The following is a 12,161-nucleotide window of genomic DNA, read 5'->3' as shown; positions in this document are numbered from 1 at the left end:
CAACTCAGAAGAAGAGAGGGAGGGAGACAATATCAAAGCCCAGATTCACTTACAGCCCAGGGGAAGACAAGTCCTTTTAAAGGGGAGTGCTCCTGCGCACTGGTTTTCTCTCAGCGCTCTGTGGGGGAGCCTGGGCTCAGGGAGCTTAGTTACTCCAAGCTAGTAAGGGTCATATTTGTTCCAACTTACAGACTTTTCCAGATGCTGTGGAAAAGGAGGTAGGGTTTCCTTCTCGGTGGCTCGTACTTCAAAAGCAACTCTTTGCATCCATGGCACGTGAGTTCGTCCGGTGACCCTCAAGGGTCACTGAATCTCTTCAGCTGCCAGTCCTGTCCTGCCTATTTGTCCTCTAAGAGCTTCACCCTCCAGGTGTCCCAAACCAAACTTTTAAAGTACTAAGGGAAGAAAGTACTCTTATTTTTCTTTATTTACATTTTTTTTTTCCAGGAATGACTCTAAAAGGTGAATTTCTCACACGTCCCTTTGCCAGGGAAGCGTTTATTTGTTCACATTTCCTTAGAAAGCCCTTCCTTTAGTAGGCTGAAACACTCACCTGCTTTGGAGAGCACTGCTAAGAACCTCAGCTGAGGCACAGTGCAGACCCAATTTGGCCAAGTCAGGGAGGTAAATAACAGCACACAATTTAAACCGTGTTTTTGTTGTTGTTATTGTTGTTGTTTTTTCCTATGCAGGAAGCAAGTCTTTCCTGTGCACCCATGAGCCTTCACTCAGCCTCCTGAGTGAGTGAGTGAGTGTCCTTCGTGTGAGGCAACTGGGGATCTGAGATCCCTAGGCGACAGGATATTGTATGGCTCATTCTCATTCTGTTCTGCTCACTTTGAGCAGGCTTTATGTATGACTCTGTCATTTTCATACTTATATCTACCTACTCCACTAGATTGCCTATTTGTTAATTGTCTGACCCTCTGGCGGAGGACAAGTTCCAGGACAGCAGGAATGTTACCCTACTGACTTTCCTCATCCCAGAATCTGTGGGCAGTTTATGAGGTGAACCATTTCCTTTTAATATGAAATCTTCCTCTCCCTACCAGTCTCCACACAAGACAAGTCCTCACCACGGGTCCCTGAGCTGTGGGCAGAAGGGCCAGAGAACACAACCCCCAGCCATATAGGATGGTTAATCGAGCAGGCCTGGGTGGGCCACAGTGCCTGCCTTCCCAAGAAGGCTTGCATCAAGATCAGCAATAAGCTTTCAAAGGCTCCTGTAGGCCAATCCCGAAACACTTCTCAAGGCCTAGGTGGTTTTTATTGTTACTGTTTTTTCAAATCAACTTCATCCAGTCAGTGGTGAGAAGTTAGGCAGGTATTTTGGACTAACAACAGTAGACTTCTGCTAGGGCCGAACTGGTACTTTTCTCAGAAGAAATTGAATTTCTGCTTAGCAGTAAAGAACATTTGCACCTGAGAAATACTTTTGCAGCTCCTGATCCTCGCCGTTCCTCTGGGTTAAGAAAAGGGAAAAAAAAATTGCACATGGACAGGTGAAAAGTATTTTAAAACAATCAATCCTTCCTGTCTCCTCTCTGCACAAGGTGCAGCATTGGCGTTCAGAGGGCAGCGGGGCTTAGCCGGGTCCTCCGGCCTCGGCCCGCGCAGCAGGAGGCAGCTTTCCGGGCCTCGCTTCCTGCACCCACTCGGGACTTAAAAAAAGAACGCATACAACTTTTTTTTTTTTTTTGGTCCCTTTCTTGCAAAAAAAAACGCTCGCGTAACCAGCTCGTTGAAGAAACCGGTCCGGGGGCGGCTGGGTGTGTGTGTGTGTGTCGGGGGAGGGGGGGCGCGGTTCCGGAGCCCCACGGGCACGAGCACCAGCGCGTGTAGCAGCGAGGTGGGGGCCGCGCACAGGCCGGGTGGGGTGGGTGGGTGGGTGGGTGGGAAGAGGGGAGGGGCGGACGCGGCGCGTGCGCAGAGCACTTCCGTGTTTGTCCCCGTGACCGGCGCGGGCGCGCCGCCCGCCGCGCCGCGGGAGCGAGCGTGCAGTCCGCCAGGCCTCGCCGCCGGTCAGCTGCGCGGAGCCGTCTGCCCCGCCCCGTCCCGCTCCGCCCCGCCCCGTCTCCCCCCCTCTTACTCCTCCCTGCGTGCGCTAGCGGGGGGAGGCGCGTCCCCGGCCGCCGTCCGCCCGCCCGCCCGCGCGCGCCGCTCGCAGTTTGAAGGGCGCCGCGCCGCTCGCTCCGCTCGTCTCCTCTCCGCTCCGCTCCTCGCGCGCCAGGCCGGGCGCCGCGGAGGGTCGGGCTGCGCGCGTGGCGTTCATGAGCCGCCCGGCGGCCCCGGGAGCTTGCGCCGTGACTCACGCCCGCCCCCGCTTGTGTCTCGTCCCTCCCGCGGCAGGATGCCGGACCAGATCTCCGTGTCCGAGTTCATCGCCGAGACCACCGAGGACTACAACTCGCCCACCACGTCCAGCTTCACCACGCGGCTGCACAACTGCAGGAACACCGTCACGCTGCTGGAGGAGGTAGGCGGCGGCCTGGCCGCTGGGTGGGCTGGGGCCCTGGGGAGCCCGGCGACTGGGGGAGCCACACCCCCTCCGAGAGCCCCCGGCCCCTGCTGTCCCCAGTTGGCAGCCCTTCCCGGGGTCCTGCAGGCTTGAAAGCTTGGAGACGAAAGTGGGGAAAAACTGAGCAAGCTCCGGACGCCCGAGTAGAAGAGAGATCCTCTCTCTGTCTGCACCCTGTCTGGGTGCCAGGCAGTCTGCTCGGCGCTTCCACATCATTGTGACCCTTTCCTAACCCGCGAAGTGCATGGCGTCAGGCCACCGAGGGCAGAGAGGCGAGGCTGCGTGGCCAAGGTCACCAGCCTGAGACTTGGAGATGGGCCGTGAATGCACTTCTCCGCAGCCCAGCGGGACCAAGCAGGCTTAGCTGTAGAGATAAGGGCTGGTGGAAAAACCCAAAGGATTAAAAGGGAACTCCGATTTGAGACTGTTGCCACCCCTGGGCCTGTGTCTGCTAGTCCCTTGTGCCTAAAGTGAGCAAAAGCCCAGGTGGAAAGGAGGTCTGTACAAACAGGTCTCCACCCCTCTCCCCTTGCTCCAGTGGCTCTGGTTTTCTAGGGCTCAGGGCTGCTGCACCAGATCCGCAGGACACTCCTAAGGTTGTGAAGAGAGGGCTGAAGCCAGTGCAGTCTGCAGAGGTGACCACACTGTTAGATGGAACTAGATGCTGCAGAAGGAACAACTCTGCTATCTGGACCCTCCAGCAGAACCCTGTGGATGGATGTCCATGGGCAGAGACAAGGGCAAATCGATTGCTTTCAAATTTTTCGGTGAATGAAGGATAGAGTGGGATGGATGAGGAGAAACCTGTAATCCCAGGTTTACAGCTACACAAATAAGCCTGTATAATCTCAGTGAAAATAAGGCAGTTTCCCAGAAACTCAGCACAATTTCTCAGTGCCGCAAAACATCACTCCCATCCTAACCAGCCAGGCCTACCCTGGCTGAAAATGACAGTGTAGACAGGAAGAGGGTTTTCCCCGCGGGGATTATATGCTTGGTTTATTTGAGGTTCAAGGAGCTCTTCTTTAGTTAAGGCCAGCGGGGCCAGCCCTCAGTAATATAGGGAATCATGGGTTTTAGTCTGGCACTGGCTTTGGTACTCATGTTGTCTAATGTATGAAGAACTGGTATTGGATGCCTAAGGGATGCCAATGTGAGGAGGCTGGAGACTTTTGTTACCTCGGGATCCCATCATGCCTGCCTGCCAGGTACTGTAAACTAGTCTGTTTTATTGCAGTTAGGGTTGTTTCTAGAATTTTCTCTGGAGTCGTTGTTGAGTGGTGGAAGTGGATGTTGAAATGGATGGAGTCCTATCACCTAACTAGTTGTATCTGAAAGCCAGAGGTAATGTGACCCACCCCCCCTGTGAACTGTCAGTTGCCTCATGGTTAGTATCAGGAATTAAATAGAGTTGCTAGGCATTCAAGGAGTCTGTCCTTCGTGTAATTGTAAGAATATGCTCATCCAGGAGTGTGTGGTCATCTTTTGCTGTTTCTAATTGGGTATGCCTCCAAAGGGTTTAACATTGATTAAACTGTGGGGTTGGTTTCCTTCCAGATAACTTTAGTGGCTGCTAACAGAGCTGTCGGTTACTGTAACTTTCTGCACACTCAGATAGTGTTACTTGTATTCTGTTTGTACAGCAGATGATAAGGGTGCTGGGGTGCTGTTGGGGGTGGTATTTGTGCTACATTTAAATGCAAATGCAGTAAGGTTTTGTTGTTCGTTTTGTCTCTCTCCCTCTCCCTCCCTCTTGTCGTGTGTGTGTGTGTGTGTGTGTGTGTGTGTGTGTGTGTTGTGTGTGTGTGTGTGTGTGTTGTGTGTGTTACAAAATTAGGTAGAATAGACCTTTGAATTTGAGAAAGAATTGGAGCCTGTCTAGAAAGCTCTTGATATACTCTTGTCTCTAAAACATAGCAGTAAATGTTGCATTTGTATCAATTGTACAGTAATTGGTAACAAAATTTTGTCATTTTTCTAAACTTGAGTACAATAATTGGTTAAAGAATCATTTCCCTCAATGTGTATCTTCTAACTCTTGAATCATATTCTATGTGTGTGTGTAACATATATATATATAACATATACATATATGTAACATATATAACATATATGCTACACACATATACACATACACATATATAAAGTGTATGTTTAGTTTCTTATTGTTGGATGATTACACAGTTGAATTTTAATTTTTCCTTCCCAGCTTATCTATATGGAGAAGGTACATTATTATGGACATCTTGAGTAGATCACAACTTGCTTCTTCAGAAATGGGAGGCTGGGTATGGTTGGACATACCTGTAATCCTAGCAGTTGGGCAATAGGGGCAGGAGGATTCTCCCCAAGCCTGATGCTAGCCTGGTCTACCTAATGAGTTCCAGACCAGTGAGGGCTGCACAGTAAGACCTTATTTTAAAAAATGCTGGGGCAGAGGACCTGCTCTAGACATGGCAGTACACTAGCACTTAGAGGCTGAGGAGAGGATTGTGAGTTCCCAGCCAAGAATACATAGGAAGATTCTGTCTCAAAAAACAAAAGATTTTGAAAAGGGGACCAAAATTACTGCCCCCCAAAATAAAAGGAAAAATTCGTGAACATACCAGGAATTCTCATTTGCTTATGCTTCACAAGTGAGAGATTTGAAAATTGCAAGGATTTGGCTTGTGCTATTTTGTGGCTATTCTTAGATATAGGATTTTTTGGGTCCTCCCCCCCCCCCAATGTGGAAACTCCAGAATAGAGAGTGATTTGGATAGCTTGGAGTTCTGTTTGAAAACAAGTCTTTTCTTAGTTCTGGTCGTTAGGCATTTCCTGTTTATTTGTGACTTTGTCTGTTGTTTCTAATACTAATTAACACACATGGGGCTCAGCTAAAATCCTGTTGGAGCGCCAGGCTTGGAACCCCGAATTAATCTCCACTTTCCCCTTCTTGTGTATGTCCTTGCCAAACAGTGTGCCATGTTGTACAGATGGTGCTGTGTATGTGTGAACCCCCTTGGGACATGCACTTTGGGAAAGGAATCAGATGTACAGGAGAAGAGGCTAAGAGCTTACTTCAAGGCTTCCCCGTTAGTGTTAAAGGACACACATGGTTTGGAGAGTCACGCTTTGGCCGGGACACAAGTGGCTGTCTTGGAGAGGCAGGAACGGATCATCTGGAATTCTGCTAAGGTTTCATCCTGGCGTGTAAGTGTTTTCTCAGCACAAAGCCAACGCCTTGCTTATTCAGGAGCCAGGGCGTACTCGTGTGTGCTGTTCTACTTGTGGCCCTTTGGAAGTTGTGAGGAAGTGGTTAGAAGACAATGTTTTCTTGAGAAAGGAGCAGGCAGGCATTTTAGGAACAGGGACCAAGACGTTGGGATGTGTTTCTCCCTTGGAAGACTTGGAGTGACCAATACTTAGGGCCTTGGGTAAGAAGGAGAATGCATCATAGTCATTGGGGGGTCTGGTGGTTACTTGATAGAAGGCCAGCATTTTAGTTTGGTGCTGATGGAGGAGATACACTTTGTCTATGTCTTTAGCTGCCACTCCATATAAGGCCAGTTGCAAGCACACAGGATGCTCGGTACCTGTAGTCGGCTATGCAGAGCTACGTGCATCCTCGAGGTAGAGTCTACACCTAGAACCCTATGAAGGGAGATAAGGCTGTTCTCATCTCTACTTTACTGGGAAGAGAATTGAGGCCCAAAGAGATGATTTATCTCCCAAGATTTCATTAGTAAATAAAGGAGTTAGGGAACTCGTTACAGTTACCACATAAAATACACAGTCTAAATGTCTGCAAAGTCATATTTCATTGACTTGGTAGGGCGTAAATGAAGCTTTACCTTATTGTACATTGCAGTTTTGATCTCATGAAGACATGTGGAACCTCCTTAGCAGTTTAGCTTTTCTTCATGCCCATGCTCTAGGGAGTTCTTAACAGTGATATTTAAATATAATATTTCTTCAAAGATGTGGATGTGGGTTTCGGATTGAAATGTGAGAACTTACGTAAGTGACCTGTGAGCAGCATCTGCTCCACACATCTTTGAGGAGTATCTGTGTGACAGTCATATTGCCAAGCCCTGGTGAGGTACTGTGGCTATTACTTGGATTGTTTATGATAGCTAAGGATGTTGAAGAAAATTAAATTAAAAAAAAAAAAAAGCCCATAACTCTCAATAGGACAGAAAGGTTAAGTTCATAGGTGGGAGAATTAATATCAAACATTCATCACAGCATACAAGCTATATACTGCAGTTTCCATCCAGTCAGTACACACACTGTTGAGTGCTTTCTACTGCTAGGCTTGGGGATTCAGAGGTGAGTAATTTTGTCTACAAGGTGCCCTCTAAAAGCCTTTCTAAGGGAGCTGGGTGTCAGGTATGGTTCTGGCTTGGAAGCTTGTCTTAATTCAGAGTGTTTTGAAGACTTAGAATCATTTGATTAAAGGTTGTCAAAGGTCTCTTTGATAGTAACACCAAAACAGTTGTCAGCTATTGGTGTTCCCACTGTGTGCTAGCACTATAGATACTTTTGTTTTGTTTTAAATAAAGATTTTATGTGTATTGGTGTTTGCCTGTATGTGTATATAATGTTACCCGTGTATGTGCCTTTTGCCTGAAGAAGCCTGAAGAGGGCTTCTGATCCCCTGTAACTAAAGTTAGAGTGTTATGAGCCACCACGTGGATGCTGGGAACCAAACCCAGGTCCTTTGCAAGAGCAGCAAGTGCTTTTTGAGCCATTTCTCTATCCTTCCCACCCCCATATATACATACTATTATTTAATGCTTGCCCTATTATTGTCAGTAGTCCTATTTTAACAGAAAACTCTGTGTGTGTGTGTGTGTGTGTGTGTGTGTGTGTGTGTGTGTGTGTGTGTGTGTGGTTCACAGCTAGTCAGAAATGAACTTGGGACTTATTATCAACTGTAGAGTACTCTTGCATACCTGTAAGTGTTCCTCTTCTCTTTGTAGTTTGGGGCATGCTATTGGGTGTTGTCTTTTATGTTGATGACTGGAGATCTAGTCTTTGATAAGTGAGGTTAGGTCTCTAGTGATAATCTGTCGACTCTCATACCTAGGAATTCTAAAGCTAGGTCTTGATGTATGCAAGAGCTAGTCAGTTACCTTCAAAGACTATGTCGTTTTAGACAACACAACATGAACAAAGCCCATCTCTGGGAGGTTAGATAAAGTCCCTGTGGGCCCTTTTGCCTAATGTAGAGAAACAGTATTTGGGTCTGTACCTGACCTCTTAAAACAACAAAAGATAATTCTCCCTGTGATACCAGTATTCTTTGTAGAAGTCTGAGCTCTGGAGGCCAAGCCTGTGATTCAGTCTGGGAGTGATTAGGGTGTGTTTCCTCAGAACCTTGCAAAGGTCAATGACTATTTGTTTACAAAAATGGGGAAAGCAGCTTCCCTGAGTGCCAGAACCCGTGCTCCTTAGAGGGAGGTGTGAACCTGTCAATTTTATATTCCACATTAATGTCATGTGCCCTCATTCATATACATCTTTGGTATTTTAAAAAAGAAATTGTTTTCATCTTTGCGTAAAAAAGGCCAATTAGACGATATTCTTAGCATTATCCTTTCATATGTGCATAAAAGGTCAAAAGTTAAATGTCTAAGATCTCCCGGTAGGGAAAGTAACAGACTTGGACTTTGAATCCAGAATATCTGAGTTTAAAATCGGGTTTATTTTTTATATATGTCACAATTTTTAAATGAAATTTAGAGAGGGAAGAAAAAGCAAGCCAATTGCTTAATTCTGCCTGGGCCTCTCTAAATACTTGTTATGGTCATACATGGCCCTGCCAGCCATCCTCCGTTAGACTGGTCAGCCATGAAAAGGCCATGTGGCTTCCAGCTCCACCCTGCTCTATGTATTCTGGAACTGTTGACCAGCCTTTTGCCTGTGAACCTCCACAGATATGGCTGAAGAAATACGATGGCTGCAGCAGGCTTCTTAGAGCCTGTCTGTCCTTGAGCTGCCTGGCCATCCATAGCCTCCCTTTTTACAGGATACTTGTTGCTAAACAATCACTGAATATAGTTGAGTTACAGGGACCTTGAGTACTACCCAGTCTGGGGTTGTCAGTGTGGAGGTTCTGTCTCCAGGAGGTCCATGAAAGCTGTGCTGAGTGTCTAATAACCAGTTGCAATATCACAGAAAGGTTGGTGGACGCTTCAGCTAGTGTAACTCTCATGCCATTGTGCATTTGATTTGGAGTCTTAAATGATCAGGCTGGTAGTATGGTGCTTATAGTCTTCCACTGATCGCTGCATGCCTGGATTGCTGGTTACAGCTGCCTAAAAGTGGAGAAGCAAAGTGTTAGTTAACCTTACTGACATTACTGTTTACCGGAAGAAACTTTGGGCTTTGCATCCCTGTGGAGTAAAGCTGAGTTACCAAGACCTGCACAGGTTTTGTCAACCCTGTTTTTTTCAGTGTGGAGACCGAGGTCTAAAGATGAGAAGGGACTTAGGGAGGGGTTTTTGAAGTCAGGGCTTTTGGCTCCTGATGTAGGGTTCTTTGTACTTTGGTTAGGGGAGTCTTCTCCAGCACTGCTCTCTGGATCTCACTTCTCGAAGGACTGAAAGAAGCCTGAAATTGGGAAGCTCATTTTGCATGTACCTGTCGGCTGGGTTAAGTGCTGGTCTCTAAAAACATGTTATGTGAGGCCATGGCCTCTGATTTGTGTGCTAAGACGCTTCCATCGAAACCAGTTGTGTCGGATGTTCAGACTGTCCAGACATCCGCAAAGTGCCTTGTGTGGGGCTCTGTGACACCCGGAGTGTTGATTTCCATGTACGTCACCTAGTCATTTGAGGATTTCTTGGCACATCCATTCTTACCTGGGTCATTTAACCATGAGTAACTGATGGGGCTGGAGATGAAGCCTCAGCCTCTGTTTCCTCATTTGATAAATGGTGTCCTTTTGAATAAATAGCCAAGGAGATCTTGCCCATGAGGCACTCATCAAGTGATTTCATGACCTGGTAAAGGTGGCCAGTGAATATCGAAGTCTTTCATTAAGTACTTGTCCTGTAGGGCAGACAGCCAGGGAGAGGTCAGAGCTTTCCTTAGTAGGTAAGTACATGGACAGAAGAAGCTCTACCAGTGGACCAGGAATGACAGACACATGGTTTGATGAGGGTGAAGCTCCTGCAAGGTTCACTTCAGCCCTGTGATTTCCAGGGTGTGTTTGCTGCGTGAGTTACCAAAGCTGTCTCTGTCTCTATTTCCTTATGGAAAAGTGTGAGTCAGTATATGTGCAGGGCTGAGTACCGCCTGGCACGGTGGTCACTGAAAAGGGATGGCTTGTATCCTCCATACCGTTGCTGTTTACTATGAGTGCAATCTAAGGATTGTTGGCATGCAATTGAGATGACAGTTGGTAGATGTGTTTTAGAAAAGGAGGTGATGAGGAGGTCAGGTGGCAGGGCTGACTCTGTGTGCCTCAAGGACCTGGATTGTGGAAGCGTAGACTGGACCAAGAGCAGGGCCGGGGTAGCACCAGAGATTCGGACCATTTATGGCCCACCATGGTCATAGCCATTTTGAGCTGAAATAAGCTGCTAGCTCACTGTAGCTGTATACTTAGTCCTTAACTGAGGGGACCAGGGCCCAGTGTTGCTTTCCGACTCAGACTAGCTTGATGGGCTCCCCGTCCACCCTCTATTTCTCCAGTCCCTGCTAATTTATTGTTTACTTCCACAGATCCAAAGGGTGCCTTCCACTGATGCATCAAATTTCTGGGCAACACTGCTCTTTTGATTTTTGTTGGGGCTTAGGGTAATGAGCCGCCTTGTTAAATAATGAATGCAGGTATTTGATTTTGCCCATTGTGGGGGCAGCATGTATGTATGCCTTGGCCCTACCTGGAATGCAGCGTGCTTTGCTGATTATAGCTTGAAGCACTGAGACCACAGGGAATTCTATTTTGGTTTGGTGGCAGGAGCTTTAAAGTGAACAGGACCGTTCTGTTTAGTCGGGACACAGAGTGTGCTACGCTCTCTTCCTGGTTTCAGTAGAGTGGATTTTAATCGTGTCTGGGGTAGGAGTGGGCCGTCGTAGGAGCCACGAGCCACGTGACCCTGCTTGTTTGAACTAAACCTATGAGTTTGCGGTGGACTGACTCTTCCTAGGCCCGAGGACCATCCAGCAGCCCTTGCCATGGCGCTGTTTGCGGTCAGTTACATAAGAACTGAATTTTAATGCTGAGGCTACGGTATAATTTTCCTCAAAGCACTGGAATATGTGTCCTTTTGATAGGACAGTACCCAATTTAGCCACCCAGAAGCCAGGAAAGCAGAATCAGAACCTTATGGCTCAGTGAGGTAAGGCCCACAAAACAGTTGGAATTTGGTGCCAACTATCGTAGAGAGCAAGGAGTCGGCTAAGTTAATGGACGCTATTCCTTCCCCTGCCAGATGTGAAGAAAATATATGCTCTTCCCAACTCTATTATTAACACAGCAGAGATAACCTTGTATTCTGTAACATTATGCCCCAGGGGCTAGGACCAGGATGACCATAGTGAACATACCCAGCATGCAGTGGGCTGTAATAACTATGGCAATAATTCTGTTGTTACAGCGTGAGTTCAGCAGAACTAGAAAAATAACTAGAGATCGCCTGGTCTTTTTGTAGATGAGGATGCCGGGGGCCCGGAAAACAAAGGTGCATATGGTCCTTTTTGTAAATGACTTATCTCTGCTCCCCCCTACCCCCCCATACATATGTATATAAAGCAGAGCCAAATGCAGCTAGAACTAGTTAAATAGCATTTGGATCTATTGGGAAGACTCCTAGAATATTTTATGGAACAGGAGAGGAAGAATGATCACTTCTAGATTACTGGCAGATACTTTAACACTGGCCCTATATACCCTTCTGGCACCAGTTGGTATCCTTGTGCCCTGCTGTGGGAAAAGCACATCACATAGAGAAGTTCTGATTGGCCCAGCTTGGATCAGCAGGTCACCTCTGGTTTGGTCAGCTTTGGGCTAGATGATGGGCCTGTGATTGGTAGGGTTAAGCTTTCCCTCCTACCCCTTCATGATAGTTCTTAGAGAACAAGAGGGGGCTAGGAACGCAACCCTGAGCAGCTGACACAGCAAAGCTGGGACCGAGATCCAGGTTTCCTGCCTTCTATTTATGCTTTCATTGAAGTAAGAGTTGGACGGAGACAATGGGGGCCTTATGCTGAGAAAACCAGTAGGTAATGTAAGGCAGGTAAAGCACCTGGTATCTGGTGACGCTTGGAAGATGGTAGTTTTTCTACACCCTCCTCTGCAAGTCTTACCTCTCATTGACCCTTCTACCCTGTGTTCATTTGGGGTACCATGAAGGGCTGTGGTTAGAGAACTGTGCTGCCCAGTTTTAGCTTTGCAGGTGTGGTCCAGAAAGACCAACAGTCTAATCCAAAGTGATGGCATGGTGCTCTTTCGGTAATCTTTCCATAAGAACCCAGGATGGATGGAAGACTAGGCAGGGCGGCTAAGTTCTCTTTGGCTTAATTGGTCATCTTCCCAGCGTGAAATAACCAAGTCTGAGAAGAGTTAACAAGGGCTAAAGCTTTGCTTCCATGGAATGGCTTTTTCACTACCCAGTTACACATGAAAAAATAAGTGTCTCTCTCTCTCTTT

General features: G+C 47.3%; 1 protein-coding gene across 23 annotated transcripts in view; it reads left to right on the top strand.

Moving 5' to 3' along the window:
- Window positions 1-12,161, top strand: part of Asap1 (ArfGAP with SH3 domain, ankyrin repeat and PH domain 1) — a 317,439-nt gene that overhangs the window by 79,568 nt on the left and 225,710 nt on the right. For all 23 annotated transcript variants that reach the window (XR_013046411.1, XR_013046410.1, XR_013046409.1 and 20 more), the window contains one exon: window positions 2,350-2,476. Coding sequence is in view for 15 of the 23 variants with exons in the window: in XM_076555973.1 (XP_076412088.1) it covers window positions 2,350-2,476 (127 nt within the window). In the remaining 8 variants the exon portion in view is untranslated. The remainder of the gene's footprint in view (window positions 1-2,349; window positions 2,477-12,161) is intronic.

The sequence above is a fragment of the Peromyscus maniculatus genome, chromosome 20 (genome assembly GCF_049852395.1).
Source record: "Peromyscus maniculatus bairdii isolate BWxNUB_F1_BW_parent chromosome 20, HU_Pman_BW_mat_3.1, whole genome shotgun sequence".
Taxonomy (NCBI): Eukaryota; Metazoa; Chordata; class Mammalia; order Rodentia; family Cricetidae; genus Peromyscus; species Peromyscus maniculatus.
This window is presented reverse-complemented; position numbering and strand designations above follow the sequence as displayed.